The sequence below is a fragment of the Oncorhynchus mykiss genome, chromosome 17 (assembly GCF_013265735.2).
Source record: "Oncorhynchus mykiss isolate Arlee chromosome 17, USDA_OmykA_1.1, whole genome shotgun sequence".
Lineage (NCBI taxonomy): Eukaryota > Metazoa > Chordata > Actinopteri > Salmoniformes > Salmonidae > Oncorhynchus > Oncorhynchus mykiss.
In genome coordinates, this window is record NC_048581.1 from 44,995,635 (window position 1) to 45,015,413 (window position 19,779).

Here is a 19,779-nt window from a genome sequence, read left to right on the forward strand (position 1 = left end):
TTATTTTAATATGTTGGTAACAGTTTTATAAAAGTGATAAGGTGCGCAAGGCTCTGCTATCATTTCGGGCAGAACAACGGCATTTACATGTGACTGTATTCATGATACAGCACTGCAACATTTATTTATTTTACCTTTATTTAACTAGGCAAGTCAGTTAAGAACAAATTCTTATTTTTAATGACGGCCTAGGAACAGTGGGTTAACTGCCTTGTTCAGGGGCAGAATGACAGACTTTTTTACCTTGTCAGCTTAGGGATTCGATCTTGCAACCTTTCGGTTACTAGTCCAAAGCTCTAAGCACTAGGCTACCTGCCACCCCAGCATTGTATTTCCTTGTACAAACGTCTAATACAAACGTCTAAGGAATTACCCGATTAACAATGTTAACGTCAGGTGTCACAAAGGTTTCATACGTACATTTTTACAAAGAATGTATATCGCAAAGCTTTCATAGCATACCTCCAGTTAGTTGGATTGTATATACAGAAAAATGTGTCTTCAGCCATTAAAGAATAAGGCTTCTATTAGTGAGCTCACTGGCTATGATGACCCTGAGGTTATAAGTGGCAAACCTCTCTGCCAGGCTTCGAGATTCTTCACCAACGGTGCTCTGTTTTTATTTAAACCATTCTTTGAAGTTTCTCCTCCTGTGCTTAGTAGTGAGTGAGCCCTGTCTCATCTTCCCCCTTTCCAAAGCCCCTAGTTTGAGGTAAAGTTTAGTTAAAGCTCTGTATCCACTACATCCAGTGTCTCCACAGGACTTTGGTTGATTTCCTGCCTGCCTGGATTGAAGCCCAGTATTGTAACTTTAATTAGGTCAAAGCAATGGGCCAGGGTTCCGGTCTAGAAACACTGTCACGACTGCTCTTAGAGTTTTGCTTTGGTACTGCAGTTTACTTCCAGCCCAGGAAGACAATTTCCATTCACGACCACATAGAGAAATCAGATTTGAAAATGTCATGGTGCACGAAACATCCATTGAATTATTCAAATAATTGTTGCTTGAGGCTAATTTTTTTCCCATCGCTCACAGCCCGAAGATATTAAAATGTTTTATTCATCCAATGTCTGCCGTGCTTTTGGATGACGTGATTACGCCGCTGCTGCTCTTGCTACGCCCTGTCGGTTCGTATAAACCGGACGCAACCGGATATAAACGGTCCATGAATCAGCGAATGCAAACATGAGTAGATATCTTTGAGAACAACGAGCGGACATCTTGGACTCGGTCTCCAGTTGTTATTATACCTCATTGGGCCAAAGTCATTATGGGGACAAGGCTGGGCTGCCTGCCCTAGCTCTCCCTGCCAGTGAAGCAGTCACAGCCACATCAGATATAAGCAGGAAGTGATAAGGTCCACAGTTTGAGGATCAGAGAGTGCGTTATCGCATATGCTCACATACTACACATTACATATACACATACACACATACTCTGACACACACACACAAACAAACGCATGTGCACACACATACATACATACTGTACATTACATAGACACATACAGACACTGGATACACATATTCAGACACACAAACATGCATACACAAAAACTGGATGCACGCATTCTCGTGTACCTAAACTGTTTATAAGTACACAAATATAGACACATGCACTGCTTACAAACACAAACTATGTACACAAACATGTACACATCCACAGGCTTACATATGCAGTCATGCCCACACACACCCCCTAATATGTACACTCTCCAAATTGAAGGCACAGCTGATGTGATATGTGAATTCAGGAAATTAGCTGACAGCCGTTTTGCACAGACAGTACAGGTACAGTAGACACACACACACACACACACACACTGCCCCAGGCACTTCCTTTCCCAATTTTGTGCAGTGCAGCTTTTCCCATGCAGGTCTCTGGGTTCAAAAGGCATAGTGTGTACAGACTCCAGCAGCCAGACAGACAGGGCATTGCAGTGGTTAGGGAAGGTTAATGTCACCTGTCAAATCCATGAGTCAGACAAATAAATCAAACCACACACCCAAGTCTACTGCATTAAAGGAATGGTTCATCCACATTTCTACATTTGTTCAGATTTTTCTTACCTTCTAAGTAGTCTATTGGCCAGGATTGTTTCACACCCTGATCTGTTTCACGTGTCTTGTGCTTGTCTCCATCCCCCACCAGGTGTCTCCCATTTGTTCCCATTATCCCCTGTGTATTTATACCGGTGGTTTCTGTTTGTTTGTTGCCAGTTTGTCTTGTCTTGTCAAGCCTACCAGCGTAGTTTTCCGTACTCCTGATTGCCTAGTCCTGGTTTTCTAGTCCTCCCGGTTCCAACCTTTTCTGGCTGCCCTGAGCCCGCCTGCCTTACGATTCTGCCTGCCCGAACCTCGAGCCTGCCTGTCGTCCTGTACCCATCTGACTCTGACCTGGTTTACGAACTTTTGCCTGCCTCAGAGACTCGAACCATCTGCCTCCTGTGTCTGCATTTGGCTCTTGTCCTGTGTCGTTATAGATTGACTCTCTGCAGTTGAGGACACATGTTTTTCTAATGAATTTGCGTGAACTATCCCTTTAAGGAACATTTAAGGGTGTTCGTAGCCAGGCTTGTCCTCATTCGTGTTCATTCTCTCTCAACATTACTAATATATGCTGTAAGTTTGACCTAATGTTACCACCCAGATATTTTGGGGTGTACTTTCTCAAAGCCAGCTGCTCAATGTTTTTGTCTGTCACAGGAGACTGTTTTACCCCCCCCCCCCCCCCCCCCCCACGCCTTCATAAAACCGGGACCAGACTACGAAGGACAACTGTTTAGATTATAGTAAAAACGCGTTCCAAGTCCTGCTGAACAGTTTGACGTTTGCCAATAGCATGGTAGATGGATTAAGAGTTGAGGCTCGGAGACGGAGGTTATAAAAACAGCAACGCTTAAAAACCCAAGGACACACATGGAACCATCTAACATGTGACAGGAACATCAAACAGGGATGACATGGGGGATCATGTTGAGACATAGTTACAGTAGAAATCACTATGGTTGTTTGGAAGTTTTACTCTCAAATAAGGAGTCACGCTATGATATAGTGCGTGGTCCTTCCACTATGACTCGATAAACCATGCAGTTTATTAGGATACAGATGAAATAAGTTATGAACTTCGCAGGGTGATGAAAGTGCACAGTGATGAGCTTGATGCCGCTTTCCAAGAAATATTGAGGGTCCTATTCTGGTGACACGATGATCGATGCTTGACTGCCATTTGACGAATAAAACTATTCTCGCTCTTATCCATAATAATCTCAACATGTAGACTAGACAACACAAACTGTCCACCCGCACTGTATCTGCGAGCAATTGGCTAGAGCACAGGTGCCAAGACCAGAATAGGGACATTTGCTATTTTAACGTAATTGTTTTTGTGACAAAACTCTCGGTAAAGTTGAAAATGCGATGGAAACAATTTAAACTTTATATTTTTATTGGTACATTTTGTGTGCGCTAAGTTATCATGCACTGCTTTCTGTCTGCAGCTAGTCCTTTTGGTGGAAACATACCATTAGTGGGAAAATGCACATATTTTAAACTGCAATATTGTCTCTACGCCCTATGGTAAAATGTGTAGAATTGTGGGAAATTAACTCTAAAATGTACATTTCTCTCCTCTGTCAAGAAGGGAGCTGCTAAAATGCTTTGCTCGCAAGGTTCCCCCCCCAACAAAATTTCACTTAGGGCCCCCAAAAGGCCAGCTATGACTGCATGTACGAGTATGCAGACCCGCAAGCCCCTCATGATGAGTTACATTTTTTTGTTGCCCCCAACCCATCAAAGTCGCCCATCCCTACTTTAGGCTATTAAATTCATAGAAGTATTGTATTATAAATGTAAATGTGCATTTCTTTGGCATCTTCCAGGAGATCGCCGTTTCCATGTCAATGACGTCGACGTCCAAGTGGAGTTCAAGTCCCATCAGTGGTTTGGGGCGACAGTGCGTTCCCATGGCAACACTGTCCTGGTAAGATACTAGGTTCTGTGGGATAGAGAGAATTAGGTCATAATCTAGCTGTCCAGTTAGAATTGATCATCAGAAAGCCAATACGGACTTGATTGATTTGATGATTTTATGTGTATTTTGATATTGTTTATTATTTGACTACTGTCACAAGTCGACCATAGCCCCACAGTCATGAAAAGCTTTTCATAGTGTGTCAGTGATGCCTATGAACATCTGACGGCATTGTCTTCCATCAGATAGCACAACAGTGGTTTTAGAAGGATGCCATCTGACAGAAGACAATGCATCTGACAGACGATATTAGAGTTTCTTGTGTGTTGTTTTGAATTTCAACCCTGCCTGACCCCTATACCCTTCTCTTGAATGTGTCCAAGGCTTGTGCCCCGAGGTACTACTGGAGAACGGAACACGCCGCCCCCTTCTCTGACGTCACAGGAACTTGCTACCTCTCCGTGGACAACCTCAAGACATTTGTGGAGTACGCCCCCTGTCGCACAGGTACAGTACTACAAATGACACCCTGATCCAAAATACTGTACCTGAAAGTCAATTGAATGAAGTAGTGCCAAGGCATGCAGCCACGACTTTGAGTTGTGTGAGGGCTGAGTCCTGACTCCAACTTGAACTTCCTTGTAAATTGACCACTGATGTCAAGTTCTGCTTCTCTTCCGTTTATCTCAGAGAGACATGGTCCTGCCGGACAGGGCTACTGTCAGGGCGGGTTCAGTGCTGACTTCACCAAGGTATGTTCAAGAGGAAAAGGAACAGTTCAATTACAATTCAAAATCGATTATCCTGGGAACTTTTTATATGGGGGCTTATGTCTTGGAGGCTGTTCCAGAAATCAGGATCAATGAGTTAGCCAGCTAACTGTCCCAGAAATTCTGATATAACTTCATCCTTTTGAGAAATATATACTTGAAATTAGCATGGAGTAAATTGACTCGACAGCCAAGAACCTATATTCAAGTTTAGCTTTCTAAATTAATCAGTAAATCATGAGATATATTTGACTGCTTATCAAAATTAGCTGGCTAACTGAAGGATCCTGCTTTTCTGGAACACCACACTGTATGAATTCTGTACGTTTAGCGACATAAGACTTCAAATGGAGTTATATCTGAAAGCCCCTTATACATATTCTTGATAAAAGGTTGCTTTATACCTGAGGTTCTCATCAGAGTGGTGGTTTTTCCTGTTTGTTTCAGGATGGGAAGATTGTTCTTGGAGGACCAGGAAGCTTTTACTGGCAAGGTAAGTGCACTATTAGATTTATGATAGGATCCTATTGGGACCATGTGTGGATTTATATGAATTGGTTCAACTACAGGACGTAGAGATAGCATACAGTTTAGCCTAGAAAACCATACATCAACTCGTTTTCCCCCCTTTTCTTTAAAGGCTGGGAATTCCCAATCTTTCAAACGTTTCCTTTTTATAAGACAGATACAGTGTAGAGAGACACGAGAGAGATATTATTTACGTCAGCATAACGACGGAGCGGGATTGAAACCTGCGCAGACGCGTACATATGGTTTCCAAGCGGCGAAGTTACCCCCTAGACCAGTGGTTCTCAAACCTCTCCTCGGGGACCCCCAGCCGTTCCATGTATTTCATCCATTCCAGAGCTAGCACACCTGATTCCACTTGTCAACTAATCATCAAGCCCTTGACTAGGTAAAGCAGGAGCGCTAGTTCAGGGCTACAACAAAAGTGTGAAATGTCTGGGGGTCACCAAGGAGAGGTTTGAGAAGCATTGCCCTTGACCATCCTCAGAGCCAAACTTCAACAGTCATTTTACTGCAGCTAAAACCCCATAAGGCAAAGTTCAAAAGTCACAGCTCGTCTTTACCCCTGACCTCTGACCCTTATCCCCATCCGTCCTTCCCACAGGTCAGCTGATCTTAGCCAGCACAAAGGAAATAGTCAAGGCCTACTACCCTTCCTACTTCCTGCTCTCTGTTACCGGACAGATCCAGACCCATCAGGTGCAGGGGAGCTATGATGACAGTTACCTGGGTGAGCATGGTCCACTTCTTCATACAGTGCCTTGCGAAAGTATTCGGCCCCCTTGAACTTTGCGACCATTTGCCACATTTCAGGCTTCAAACATAAAGATATAAAACTGTATTTTTTTGTGAGAAATCAACAACAAGTGGGACACAATCATGAAGTGGAACGACATTTATTGGATATTTCAAACTTTTTTAACAAATCAAAAACTGAAAAATTGGGCGTGCAAAATTATTCAGCCCCTTTACTTTCAGTGCAGCAAACTCTCTCCAGAAGTTCAGTGAGGATCTCTGAATGATCCAATGTTGACCTAAATGACTAATGATGATAAATACAATCCACCTGTGTGTAATCAAGTCTCCGTATAAATGCACCTGCACTGTGATAGTCTCAGAGGTCCGTTAAAAGCGCAGAGAGCATCATGAAGAACAAGGAACACACCAGGCAGGTCCGAGATACTGTTGTGAAGAAGTTTAAAGCCGGATTTGGATACAAAAAGATTTCCCAAGCTTTAAACATCCCAAGGAGCACTGTGCAAGTGATAATATTGAAATGGAAGGAGTATCAGACCACTGCAAATCTACCAAGACCTGGCCGTCCCTCTAAACTTTCAGCTCATACAAGGAGAAGACTGATCAGAGATGCAGCCAAGAGGCCCATGATCACTCTGGATGAACTGCAGAGATCTACAGCTGAGGTGGGAGACTCTGTCCATAGGACAACAATCAGTCGTATATTGCACAAATCTGGCCTTTATGGAAGAGTGGCAAGAAGAAAGCCATTTCTTAAAGATATTCATAAAAAGTGTCGTTTAAAGTTTGCCACAAGCCACCTGGGAGACACACCAAACATGTGGAAGAAGGTGCTCTGGTCAGATGAAACCAAAATTGAACTTTTTGGCAACAATGCAAACGTTATGTTTGGCGTAAAAGCAACACAGCTGAACACACCATCCCCACTGTCAAACATGGTGGTGGCAGCATCATGGTTTGGGCCTGCTTTTCTTCAGCAGGGACAGGGAAGATGGTTAAAATTGATGGGAAGATGGATGGAGCCAAATACAGGACCATTCTGGAAGAAAACCTGATGGAGTCTGCAAAAGACCTGAGACTGGGACGGAGATTTGTCTTCCAACAAGACAATGATCCAAAACATAAAGCAAAATCAACAATGGAATGGTTAAAAAATAAACATATCCAGGTGTTAGAATGGCCAAGTCAAAGTCCAGACCTGAATCCAATCGAGAATCTGTGGAAAGAACTGAAAACTGCTGTTCACAAATGCTCTCCATCCAACCTCACTGAGCTCGAGCTGTTTTGCAAGGAGGAATGGGAAAAAATTCAGTCTCTCGATGTGCAAAACTGATAGAGACATACCCCAAGCGACTTACAGCTGTAATCGCAGCAAAAGGTGGCGCTACAAAGTATTAACTTAAGGGGGCTGAATAATTTTGCACGCCCAATTTTTCAGTTTTTGATTTGTTAAAAAAGTTTGAAATATCCAATAAATGTTGTTCCACTTCATGATTGTTCCCCACTTGTTGTTGATTCTTCACAAAAAAATACAGTTTTATATCTTTATGTTTGAAGCCTGAAATGTGGCAAAAGGTCGCAAAGTTCAAGGGGGCCGAATACTTTCGCAAGGCACTGTAGGTGTTAGACAGAAGCTGCGTCTGAAATGACACCCTATTCAGTTCACAGTGCACTGCTTTTGACCAGAGCACTATGTAGTTGCCTTACCCGATTTCACATTGCACTACTCCCTCTTATTGACCCATCATTTTTCTCCCATTCTCTCTCTCTCTCCCCCTCTCTCTCTCTCTCTCTCTCGCTCTCTGTTCCTCCTCTCTCTGCCTGTTTCTCTGTCTCTGTATGTCTGTATCTCTTTCTCTCTCTCTCCAGGTTACTCTGTGGCCGGCGGGGAGTTCAGTGGAGATAATATTGAAGGTGAGGGTCATATTTACGGCGCCAACTGACTGGCTTGCGCATGATTGGGCTTAGGGTTTGCTTACCCCATAATTCTGTCTAATAGTTGTTAACTGTCGGAAGCCCATCTAAAGTCCCCTGTGCACTAATATACTTGTGTGCTCTAATCATTAGAGCTTTAGTCATTAGAGCACACAAGTATATCCGAAGAATATCAGAGCACAATGTAATAACCTACTAATCACATGACATTGGAGTCTACTGTACTTAAGTAGCTCACTCAAGGCTACGACATGAAGATGTTCTGCTTATTTGAAAATAAATGAGAAACTTGCACGGTGTGCTTGGCCGTATCACCTCAGTTCATTGAGCTTTTAAGATTGAATGGAATTATTGGCATAGACCTGCAACAAGCAAACCTCAGCTTTTCATATTTGAAACACTGCTTATGATCAGCCATGTTTTAACCCCTTGGTTGTTCATATTTGGAAGTGGCTGGAGTCCTAGCCCTAGCTTGACCTCAACCCTTGAACTTCCTTTCTCTCTTTCTCATTTTCTGTCTTTGCAGATTTCGTCACGGGAGTCCCCAAGGGACTCATGTTGTATGGTTTAGTAAGGAGTCCTCACATATTTTATACATATTTCATCATTCATTCTAGATGAAAGGTAATGAGGGGTGACATAGGGAAGACCTAAGGATGACATAGAGGAATGTTACTGTGAAGAAGAAGAGGGGGTGAGAGAACGGCAGTATATAAAACGGGAAAGGTTTCATGTTTCAATGTCACATGCACAAGTACAGTGAAATTCCTTTCTTGCAAGCTCTAACCGCAGCAATGCTGTCATCAATAACATTGTAATACTTCTGGAAGTGAATTAAGAGAGGGATTTAAAGAAAGATGTTCTTATACAAGAATGATGTGCATACATATTCATAAATGCATGTGTTGCGGTGTCCGTATTACCGCCACACTAGCCGTCACGAGTCAAGAAGGCAGTCAAAATCCATGTTACCGTTGAGTCACGGTATTTAGGCTTCTCCAAGCTCTGATGAGGCTGATGGTCATTAGTAGCCTACCAAACTTGCTAAGTGCCTGGTACTCCACACTCTATTGTCCCTCTAATCACTCTGACATCAAAGCAAATGTAATCGAAAATCGAATCAAACACTTCATGAGAGCCCATGAGCTTATATTGCGCAACATTTCTATAGGCTATGCAATTAAGTAAGAAAACAGAGTGATGGCCTCTATTAAAAAGAGGAGGATCCCATCAGCGTTCCATAGGCAAGGCCTACTATATTTATTTCTCAACCTACCTAATATTAAGCACATTGCTTCTCTTTAAAACAGTAGTGTAGCCTACCTGGCTGGCATGAAAATAAACCACGGAGAAAAGCGTCCTCCATTCGCTATTTAAGTGCATAGATGACATGTCTTTTTTCCCCTGCCCCTGTTTCGAGATAGGTGCATGATAATGGTCCGTTCTAAATCAAAACAAATTTCACACTTATATTATTTAGAATATGTAAAGACGCGGTTAAATCAAGAATAGTGTGATGGGTGACAATATTAGCCTATCTCTTGTGAATGATATATTATCACTTGTGAATGATGCCCAGCATAAAGGAAACAGCGCATGCTTTTTTCCCGACTTTTTCAAATCCTAGTCCCACACCTCATGTAGCCTAGCCCATAGCCCTATATGTTTTGATAAGGTTTGTATCACAACTAAAGTGGCCAAATAACTTCTTAAAATGAAGCACATTAATCCGCTTTACAATGGTTGTAGAGTCGTACTGGCATAGATACGCAGCATGTGAGTTTCAAGTTTGGGGAAGATAATTTTTACCATCAAAATGCACCTTTATAATAAAATCAAATTTGTAGTCACTTTTGAGAATGGTATTTTTCTGCTAATGGAACATTCGCACTTATAGCCAGCCTACTGCCGTGTGCGCATTGCTGCGCTTATAATGTGAAGAAATAGCCTAAAAGTTTATCAACATTTTAAGCTAAACGTTTTAACCTGTTGCATCAGGCGCATTGCTTAAAACAGTTTTTTTATGCTAGTCATTGTATTAATTTGGGATCTATCTCATCCCACAACTGTCCTGGACTATGCTTGGAATATTTATTTCTCGCACAAAATAGAATAGGTAAACTTTTGTACTATGTACATAGGCTAGTGCTTTTGCTCTTCGTTAGGCCTACTCGTCTTGTTGGCTGACAAAAAGTAAATGTGGACAGTTCTTCCAATATCTTCAATATGTGCCTCGGAATTGGAGAAGGACGCGCGCAGTTGCATCCCAGATGTGTCTGTCTTCACTTGTAGCCTGTGAGAAAGACCCGATCACTTGATTGAGAGCCTTGTGAGTGAGAGGTGCTTTGGCACGCAGTGGGGAGAAGGGAATTATAATTATAATATTCAGCCCAAGGGCATAACGGCCACTGACCTCAAAAGGCATATATTTTTTTAGGGGGATAATGGCCACACAAAGGGGATGCAGCCGGGAAATTCGAAGCATTATCAAGTGCATTATCAAGTGTGTACAGCCTGTGCAAAAAAACAAAGCAGAGCTCATGCCTTTCATGCAACTTTTTTCAAATCATCATTTGAGTCCCATCATGCAGCCTTAGAATGTATTAAAATCTTAACATAGAGCCCAATATTGGTATCACAACTAAAGTTACATTAATAACTCTGAATTAGCATATAGGAGTACGTGTTTCTTTGTTAACCGCTCAACACAGAATAGCCGCATGTGAGCACTCCCTTAAATCATTTCTAGAAAAGATCCTTTCTATTTTATTCAGCTATGTTCAATTGTATTCTTCATACTATTAAATAATTCCACGGAATTCTAAGCAAATCTTGTCTACTAAATTAACTAGTGTAGCCCACAGCCATATGGTATAGTCAGATCAGCGCCTAAAATATGGACAATGCAGAGTATGCTATTCTGTTCTTATGAAATATACTACATTTTTTTCATATCATGTTTCTTTAGACCTGTCTCAAATAAATAATGGATTTATTGTGATGGTGTAGGCTATATTATATTGATTTATTAGACTTTTTCAAATGTAGATGTTCCAAAGGTCTGCATCAGTGGCTTGTAGGCTATGCATGGCATGCAGGAGATGCTAAATGTGTTTGTTAATTAAAGGTAAATTACAGTGAGATCGGCAGTTATTTGCTTACAATCACCGGCTGCCAAAATTGAATGACCGCCACAGCCCTAGTTACAACCCACAGTATTATTGCATGTCATTTTCATTCATTTTCATGTCATTTTCATTTCTCCTACAATCATGGTTGATAACTGAAGGTTTTTTCTAAACTCTCTCAATGCAGGTGTCCATACTCAATGGAACAGACCTGAAATCCATGCTGAACCTCACCGGAGAACAGGTTGGTGCAAATCTGCTTAACAGCAAGGGGGCTAGGCTGTACTGGACTTTTGGCGCCTCTATTTTCATATGTGGGTATACAGTGCCTTGCGAAAGTATTCGGCCCCCTTGAACTTTGCGACCTTTTGCCACATTTCAGGCTTCAAACATAAAGATATAAAACTGTATTTTTTTGTGAAGAATCAACAACAAGTGGGACACAATCATGAAGTGGAACGACATTTATTGGATATTTCAAACTCTTTTAACAAATCAAAAACTGAAAAATTGGGCGTGCAAAATTATTCAGCCCCCTTAAGTTAATACTTTGTAGCGCCACCTTTTGCTGCGATTACAGCTGTAAGTCGCTTGGGGTATGTCTCTATCAGTTTTGCACATCGAGAGACTGAATTTTTTTCCCATTCCTCCTTGCAAAACAGCTCGAGCTCAGTGAGGTTGGATGGAGAGCATTTGTGAACAGCAGTTTTCAGTTCTTTCCACAGATTCTCGATTGGATTCAGGTCTGGACTTTGACTTGGCCATTCTAACACCTGGATATGTTTATTTTTGAACCATTCCATTGTAGATTTTGCTTTATGTTTTGGATCATTGTCTTGTTGGAAGACAAATCTCCGTCCCAGTCTCAGGTCTTTTGCAGACTCCATCAGGTTTTCTTCCAGAATGGTCCTGTATTTGGCTCCATCCATCTTCCCATCAATTTTAACCATCTTCCCTGTCCCTGCTGAATAAAAGCAGGCCCAAACCATGATGCTGCCACCACCATGTTTGACAGTGGGGATGGTGTGTTCAGCTGTGTTGCTTTTACGCCAAACATAACGTCTTGCATTGTTGCCAAAAAGTTCAATTTTGGTTTCATCTGACCAGAGCACCTGCTTCCACATGTTTGGTGTGTCTCCCAGGTGGCTTGTGGCAAACTTTAAACGACACTTTTTATGGATATCTTTAAGAAATGGCTTTCTTCTTGCCACTCTTCCATAAAGGTCAGATTTGTGCAATATACAACTGATTGTTGTCCTATGGACAGAGTCTCCCACCTCAGCTGTAGATCTCTGCAGTTCATCCAGAGTGATCATGGGCCTCTTGGCTGCATCTCTGATCAGTCTTCTCCTTGTATGAGCTGAAAGTTTAGAGGGACGGCCAGGTCTTGGTAGATTTGCAGTAGTCTGATACTCCTTCCATTTCAATATTATGCTCCTCGGGATGTTTAAAGCTTGGGAAATCTTTTTGTATCCAAATCCGGCTTTAAACTTCTTCACAACAATATCTCGGACCTGCCTGGTGTGTTCCTTGTTCTTCGTGATGCTCTCTGCGCTTTTAACGGACCTCTGAGACTATCACAGTGCAGGTGCATTTATACGGAGACTTGATTACACACAGGTGGATTGTATTTATCATCATTAGTCATTTAGGTCAACATTGGATCATTCAGAGATCCTCACTGAACTTCTGGAGAGAGTTTGCTGCACTGAAAGTAAAGGGGCTGAATAATTTTGCACGCCCAATTTTTCAGTTTTTGATTTGTTAAAAAAGTTTGAAATATCCAATAAATGTCGTTCCACTTCATGATTGTGTCCCACTTGTTGTTGATTCTTCACAAAAAAATACAGTTTTATATCTTTATGTTTGAAGCCTGAAATGTGGCAAAAGGTCGCAAAGTTCAAGGGGGCCGAATACTTTCGCAAGGCACTGTATATAGGGGGGCTGAAGGAATTTGCCCCCAGGAGATAATGCTTTATCCCTGGGTCAGAGGTGAGCCCACAAAGCCCTATGTGTTCCATACCTTGTGAATCACGCAATCACATACACACGTAGACACACATACACCCAAGTACACACACACACATGTACATCTTGTACTAACCTTGTGGAGACACAAAATTCAGTCCCATTCAATATCCGATTTTGTGTTTCAAAATAAGGGGGTGGGGAGCTTGTTTATGCCAACCCACCATTGTACCAAAGTGTTCGGATTCCTCATTGGCTAAATTGCTGGATTGTTTTGAATATGTGACATGTGTTATTGCATGTTACTCCTGTAGTCTTCTAAATTCTCCATGGCTGATGAACAAGACAGCTACTATTGTACATGCATATGTGTGCTTTGTATGTATACGTTCTGTGTAAGCTGCTAACGGACTGCTAACTGCTTATTGCATAGTGAGAACGATCTGAAATAAACTCCTGGCTGGATTTGATTTGACGGTCTCTTTAGGTTGACTAGTCTCCACATGAGTGCTTTGGACTGCACTGTCGGACTCAGCTGTGTAAACAAAGCTGTGTAAACAATGTCTCCGTGCCATACATTTACATGTCTCTATACAAGTAGCCATACCATGAAATTGATCTTGCTGGTTCGAGTATACTGCTGCGAATTCGGGGGGTAGCTCAGACCGGGACTCCAACCCAGGTCCAGGGACTGTCAACCCAACACCTTAGCCGATTACGCCAAGAGATCCAAAACTTTGGACGAGGTCGCTATGTGTTGGGTTATGGTAGCTACACTACAGTAGCTCTAACATCACTACCTCTCAGATTTACAGAAGGACCACCATACTGTGCATTGTCGATTAGTCTGGTGAAGTCATTCACCAGGGGGTAATAGCTGTGCTATAAAACTCTTGACAATAGTTCATCATTTATGGCATAATATAGAATCGTCAAAGATAACGACACTGAGTGACCGATCCTCCCTCTCTCTCTGAGATGCCTATAGCAGCTTGAGTCCCCCACCTCCTCCGAATGCCTACCTCCTTCTACCTCTCATGTAAACGTACAGAAGCTCTGGCACTGAGCTTAGAGAAAACAGAGAGAAAAGAGGGGGATGGATTTGGGGGGCCTGATTGAAGAGGAAGGCTTCTAGGGCGAGGGGATATAAGAGAGAGAAGTAGAGAGAGAGAGAAGAGAGAGAGAGAGTGATACTATGCCCCCCGGTGTGATTACACGCTAACTCTGTCTGCTTTAATGTCTTCCAGATGGGGTCCTATTTCGGCTACGCAGTGGCAGCCACGGACATCAACAACGACGGGTGAGTGAGCTAGCGTGGAGAGAAGGAGGGAGCGATGGAAAGAGGGATAAAGAGATTAAGGCAAGATTTGGACAGACAGACTTGGACAGACAGACTTGGACAGACAATGTATGCAAACAAGGGAGAAAGGAGAGAGAGAGAGAGATGGAGAGCAAGGAGGTGAAATACAGTATTTCAGAAGATCCAATGGTCATGAACTTCCCTCTGTCGTGTGTCATGAAAATTCCTTGTCATACAGTAGCTACTCCTACACTTCCTTTCTCCTGCTTTCAAGGTTCTCTATTGGCCAATTCCGCTTCCCCTATCCTATTAGACTCATAGTCAGGAAACTCAGGACATCACACTTACTACACTAATGCATGCTAGCTCAACTTTAGAGGCCTTGATTTGACCTAAAGTACTAGTCCATTGTAAATCAGGAGAAGTAAAGTTCAACTATCTGGAGTTATTTATCTCTCCTCTCTAGGGCTGTCACAATTACCATATAACCGTGTTGACTGAATGAGCACACATTATCTCTTCCTCTCTCCTCTCTCTTCCCCAGGATGGAAGACCTTGTGGTGGGAGCTCCCATGTTCATGCAGAGGGGTTCCAACGGACTGCGTTGGGAGGAGGTGGGCCGTGTCTATGTGTACCTGCAGCGGCGACCCTTGCTGTTTGAACCCAGGCTGCCCCACCTGGGGGGGACCCAGGCCTTCGGGAGGTTTGGCAGCTCGCTGGCCCCACTGGGAGACCTCAACCAGGATGGCTTCAACGGTGAGAACTCTGGAAAAGCTTGGGTCATGTTCATTAATGAACACTGTAGCAAAACATTTTGCAATGGAAAAACTAAAATTAGGATTTGATATTGGACAAGTTCAGGTAGTACCTTTCCTTAGTTTTCTCCATTTGATGCCTAAAGGCCGCACAAAAGAATATGTGATACATTTCAATCGTTCAGAACATAACTAAAATCAGGGCGGAGGGAGTGGGGATAAACCATTATCCTGAAGTGTCATAACTCTGTTGATTAACTTAGATATTGCCATCGGCTGTCCCTTTGGAGGAGACGACCAACAGGGATTGGTCCTCATCTATAATGGACATGCCAGTGGACTGATGGACATGCCCACTCAGACTCTAGCTGGCCAATGGGCCTCTGGCACCTTCCCCGCCAGTTTTGGCTACGCCCTCCGCGGAAATAAAGATCTGGATCATAATGGCTACCCAGGTAAAAGAGAAAGTGGTTTAGTCCAATTTCCCAATTTTGTTTTAAATTATTTAGCCTTTTCCTATTTCATAAGGCATCACATTGTTCTTGAATTAGTGTTAATCTTGGGGTCATCTTTGTACAGATCTCATCGTAGGTGCTTTTGGGGTTGACAAGGCTGTTCTGTACAGGTATATCCTCACACCAGAACATTATTGGCTCATTGTACATGCAAATTAGCTAGCTGACCAATTACACCCCATTTTTGTATTTGTATTTTAATTAAGCATGTACCTTCATCTCAAATAATTGTTTTATATGTGACCTTTGTGTAATTTTGAATTACACAATTATTTTTGTATTGGAATCAAAGCTTTTGTTTAAGGTAATCATATCACGTCTTCCAATTGGTTGCTATTCTTCTATCAGGGCGCGGCCTATTGTCAATGCCAGTGCCTCTCTTATGCTGCAACCTACCATGATCAATCCAGAGGAGAAGAGTTGTACGGTGTCCAATGGGAATGAGACAATCTCTGTGTCCTGGTATGTTGATACAGATGTGCAGTCTTAATTTGACCCTGCTTCTCACAGCAGGAAAATAATTCTGCAGCAATGGGAAATGTAAATTATTATGTGGATTATGGACATTTTTGTAGGGTTTGATACATTTTTAAATAGGGCAAATAAAGTATGACATGTTGAAGTGTAAATTACACCCTTTAGAAGCCTTTTAAAACCTTGAATACACTACAATTTGTATTTCCTGAGGCGCAGGAAGATTCTGTGTGACAACAGATTGATCAAATTAAGATAACACATTTGTACATACTTTTTCCTTTTCAAATAGATATGATTGGTTGAAACACTGCTGATATTCCATGGGTTAAGATCTTTGTGAAGTTAAGCTTAGCCGGTAACACTTCATTTTGAGAGTGCCCTTGTACAGCAACAAAAAAAAATCAACCTATCAGTAACATGTCAATTGTACTTCCCGGACACCACCACTATTATTGACTAGGATATTACTATAGCCTCATACAGACCAACCTTGATAGGAGGGAAACTATCTTCCGCAACGATATAAATTCAAGCGCTAGACATATTATGTAGTACATTTTCCACTCTTAAACCATGTCAATGGACAAAACGTCCGGTATTCACCACTTGAGAATGTCAAATGACACCATGTTTGACAAGCTTTTCCAGTCTCCGGTCCAGTGTGAGGGTTTAATGGCGAAGTCTATATTCTGAGCCCAAGCCAAGGGAACAGTTTCCTACTTTTAGTCTCACAAAAATTCCTTCCGTAAATTAAAGTAAAACATGAATTATTTTTTAGACTCTTCAGAGAAAGTTATGACTCGTGGCTGGCATCTTGGTATCTGCCTTTAGTACAGAACAAGTCGCTTTTGTTTGTGTCTTGATTACCGTTTATGTTGCTTGGAGACTTGGGGAGGCAGCTGCAGAGGGAGGAGTAGAGGTGGGGTGCTGTGGACAGAGGAAAGGGTGGAGAGGGTTGGCATTCACTTTGAATGACATATTATTTGGCACACCAGCCTAGGACACAGAATGCATGAGGTGACACACCCACACACGCACATTCACACGTGCGCAGGCAGATGACCGTTGGCCACACACACTCAAACGCACACGCACAGATTTACAGTGGAGCATATTGATGTAGTATGTGCATGCACACCTCTCATAATGAAACACACACTCTCTGCCTCTGCTTGTAGAGTTTGGGTAATTTGTATTAAAGGGGAGAGGTTGAATTGGGCTTCAATTCTGTGCGAAGATTGAATGCATTTAAATTAAATGTACCAATAAGATGAAAATTCTCAGCGATGTCTTACTATCAAATCAAATAGATTTTTAAAGCCATTTTTACATCAGCAGATGTCACAAAGTACTTATACAGAAACCCAGCCTAAAACCCCAAACAGCAAGCAATGCAGATGTAGAAGCACGGTGGCTAGGAAAAACTCCCTAGAAAGGCAGGAACCTAGGAAGAAACCTAGAGAAGCACCAGGCTCTGAGGGGTGGCCAGTCCTATTACTTGATCATATGTTCAAACTTGAATACAAGATTAATAGATTTCCATTACAGGGTATCTGTTCAAAGGTAGCATTTTTTTTTATACATGGAATGCATCATTCAAAATGCAGTAAGTAGTATTGTATATTATCACCGTATGTATCTATATGGATCTATTGGATATACCGTATACTGAAATACTCCCACTCACTATTTTTTCTCTGTCTTCACCCTCTCCAGTGTCAACCTCAGTTTCTGCCTCTCGGCCAATGGGAAGCACCTCCCTGCTGATCTAGGTGAGCCCAGTGTTTTCATTTTGAAAGACCCCGACACAGCTGTTCCCCATTACCTTCCCTTGTGTGGCCACAAATATGCCTGAACTCAGTGTGGTCAATTTAGCAGTTAAGATTAAGATAAAAGGACAATCGAGTAAGTACAGGGGAAACTTTGCAAGTTTTGTGAGTGTGTGTTTATGTTTGAGTATGTGGGAGTTGGGAATGGGTATTTGTAATTGTGTGTATTGTGTTAGTGTATCCACAATAGCTGACTATGTAATTACATTAAATGCATGTGTGTTTCAATGGGTTTGTTTTTGTGAGTATAGTTCTGTGTTCTATCGTGTGTGTGTGTGTGTGTGCACGTGTATGTAACCCACCCTGTGTGTGTGGTGCAGGTTTTGTGGTGGAGGTACAGTTGGACCATCTGAAGCAGACCCAGAAGGAGTCGTCAGTGAGGAGAACTCTGTTCCTGGATAGCCAACAGCCCAGCCTACGGAAGACCATCACCATGGCCAATGGAGGACGAACGTGTCACGACACCCGCATCTACCTGCGAGTTAGTCACTTCAAACACTCAAAGAAATGTTGGGAGACATATGAAAATACTTGCTATAAGGCATTTTAAAGACTTGGACGTGCTTAAACCAAGTTATAAAGCATTAAACCTGCAGGCTTTAGGTAAAGTGTTATAGGAATGTTCAAAGACGCGTTGGAAAAATTGACCATTTATAAATACGACAATGATCCAATGAACTCCTCTCAAGATGGACTTAAAGTTTGTGGGGAAATGTTGGCTAGTTATTTCGAATCCAGCCTTCAAAGACCAGTACATTGAAACATTTCATTTTAGATTTTACAGTTAATCTTTTTTTGATTATAGTTTCAATATGACTGAAAGTGAACATTTTCCCTTACGCTGTACATTTAACGAGGCACACGGTGTCTTATCTCGACCAGTTGGTTGACAATAAGTCAAGGAACAGTTAAACACATCATGAAGTGTGTTTAACTGTGTGACACCAATTCACTTCCTCTTGAGTGTGATGCTGATGCCGTTGCCCTTCTTCCCCCATGTGTGTTGCAGAGTGAAGGGGAGTTTAGGGATAAACTTTCCCCCATTTACGTCACACTCAACTTTAGCCTGGACCCTCTCGCTTCGCTGGATCTCCATGGCCTGAGACCCATTCTAAAATACCAGACAACACACCTTATAGAGCAGAAGGTAACTACGCTATTCAATTAGAAAACATTTCGGACTTGGAATTTCTGTTTATTTCCTGAATTGACTGAATTGAACTGGAATATTTACCCCAACCTTGCCAGACATCACACCTTATAGAGCAGAGAGCGTGTACTTCCAGAATATCATCATATTTACCAGACCCCATATCTTACAGTTCATAGCTGGTATGTACATGACACTACTACTGAAACGCCAGTCCACACAACGTCTCCAGTCCACTCAACGTATAGAGGGTATGAACATAGGTGCACTATGGACAATGTAGTCCAAAACTATCAGATTTCACCACGAACACACATGTGCACCATATCTAAATCCCCCAATATCTACATCTACATTTTGCACCATAAAGACTTGTTGAAGTAGAAAGGCATAAGTGGCCAGTTGAAATATGGATGACCCTTCAGTAGTGCTGGTCCCCATATGTCTAAAGGTTGGGGGTTAGTCCTGATACACAAAGCACGGAATTACAATATGTGGCAGCCATAGAGTTGGATAGATGGCACACTTGCTACAAAGCCTTTTATTGCTTTACTTAAGATGAAAGCCTTTAATGGCACTACCCATGCTGTCACATATGCGATAATGGCAAAGAACATGGTGGGCCCTCTTTCCAATTCTATGGTGGTTGCCTTTCCGAATTGAGAATAGAATCTTCAGGGGTAGGGGTGGTGGGT

At 42.2% G+C, this 19,779-nt stretch overlaps 1 protein-coding gene across 1 annotated transcript in view; it reads left to right on the top strand.

Moving 5' to 3' along the window:
• Window positions 1-19,779, top strand: part of LOC110493946 (integrin alpha-5) — a 59,615-nt gene that overhangs the window by 26,157 nt on the left and 13,679 nt on the right. The window contains exons 3-18 of the mRNA XM_021568566.2: window positions 3,882-3,982; window positions 4,357-4,480; window positions 4,664-4,725; window positions 5,191-5,236; window positions 5,876-6,001; window positions 7,897-7,941; window positions 8,489-8,532; window positions 11,278-11,334; window positions 14,306-14,358; window positions 14,903-15,114; window positions 15,377-15,568; window positions 15,693-15,738; window positions 15,977-16,090; window positions 17,822-17,877; window positions 18,255-18,415; window positions 18,944-19,081. Of these exons, the coding sequence (XP_021424241.2) occupies window positions 3,882-3,982; window positions 4,357-4,480; window positions 4,664-4,725; window positions 5,191-5,236; window positions 5,876-6,001; window positions 7,897-7,941; window positions 8,489-8,532; window positions 11,278-11,334; window positions 14,306-14,358; window positions 14,903-15,114; window positions 15,377-15,568; window positions 15,693-15,738; window positions 15,977-16,090; window positions 17,822-17,877; window positions 18,255-18,415; window positions 18,944-19,081 (1,577 nt within the window). The remainder of the gene's footprint in view (window positions 1-3,881; window positions 3,983-4,356; window positions 4,481-4,663; window positions 4,726-5,190; window positions 5,237-5,875; window positions 6,002-7,896; window positions 7,942-8,488; window positions 8,533-11,277; window positions 11,335-14,305; window positions 14,359-14,902; window positions 15,115-15,376; window positions 15,569-15,692; window positions 15,739-15,976; window positions 16,091-17,821; window positions 17,878-18,254; window positions 18,416-18,943; window positions 19,082-19,779) is intronic.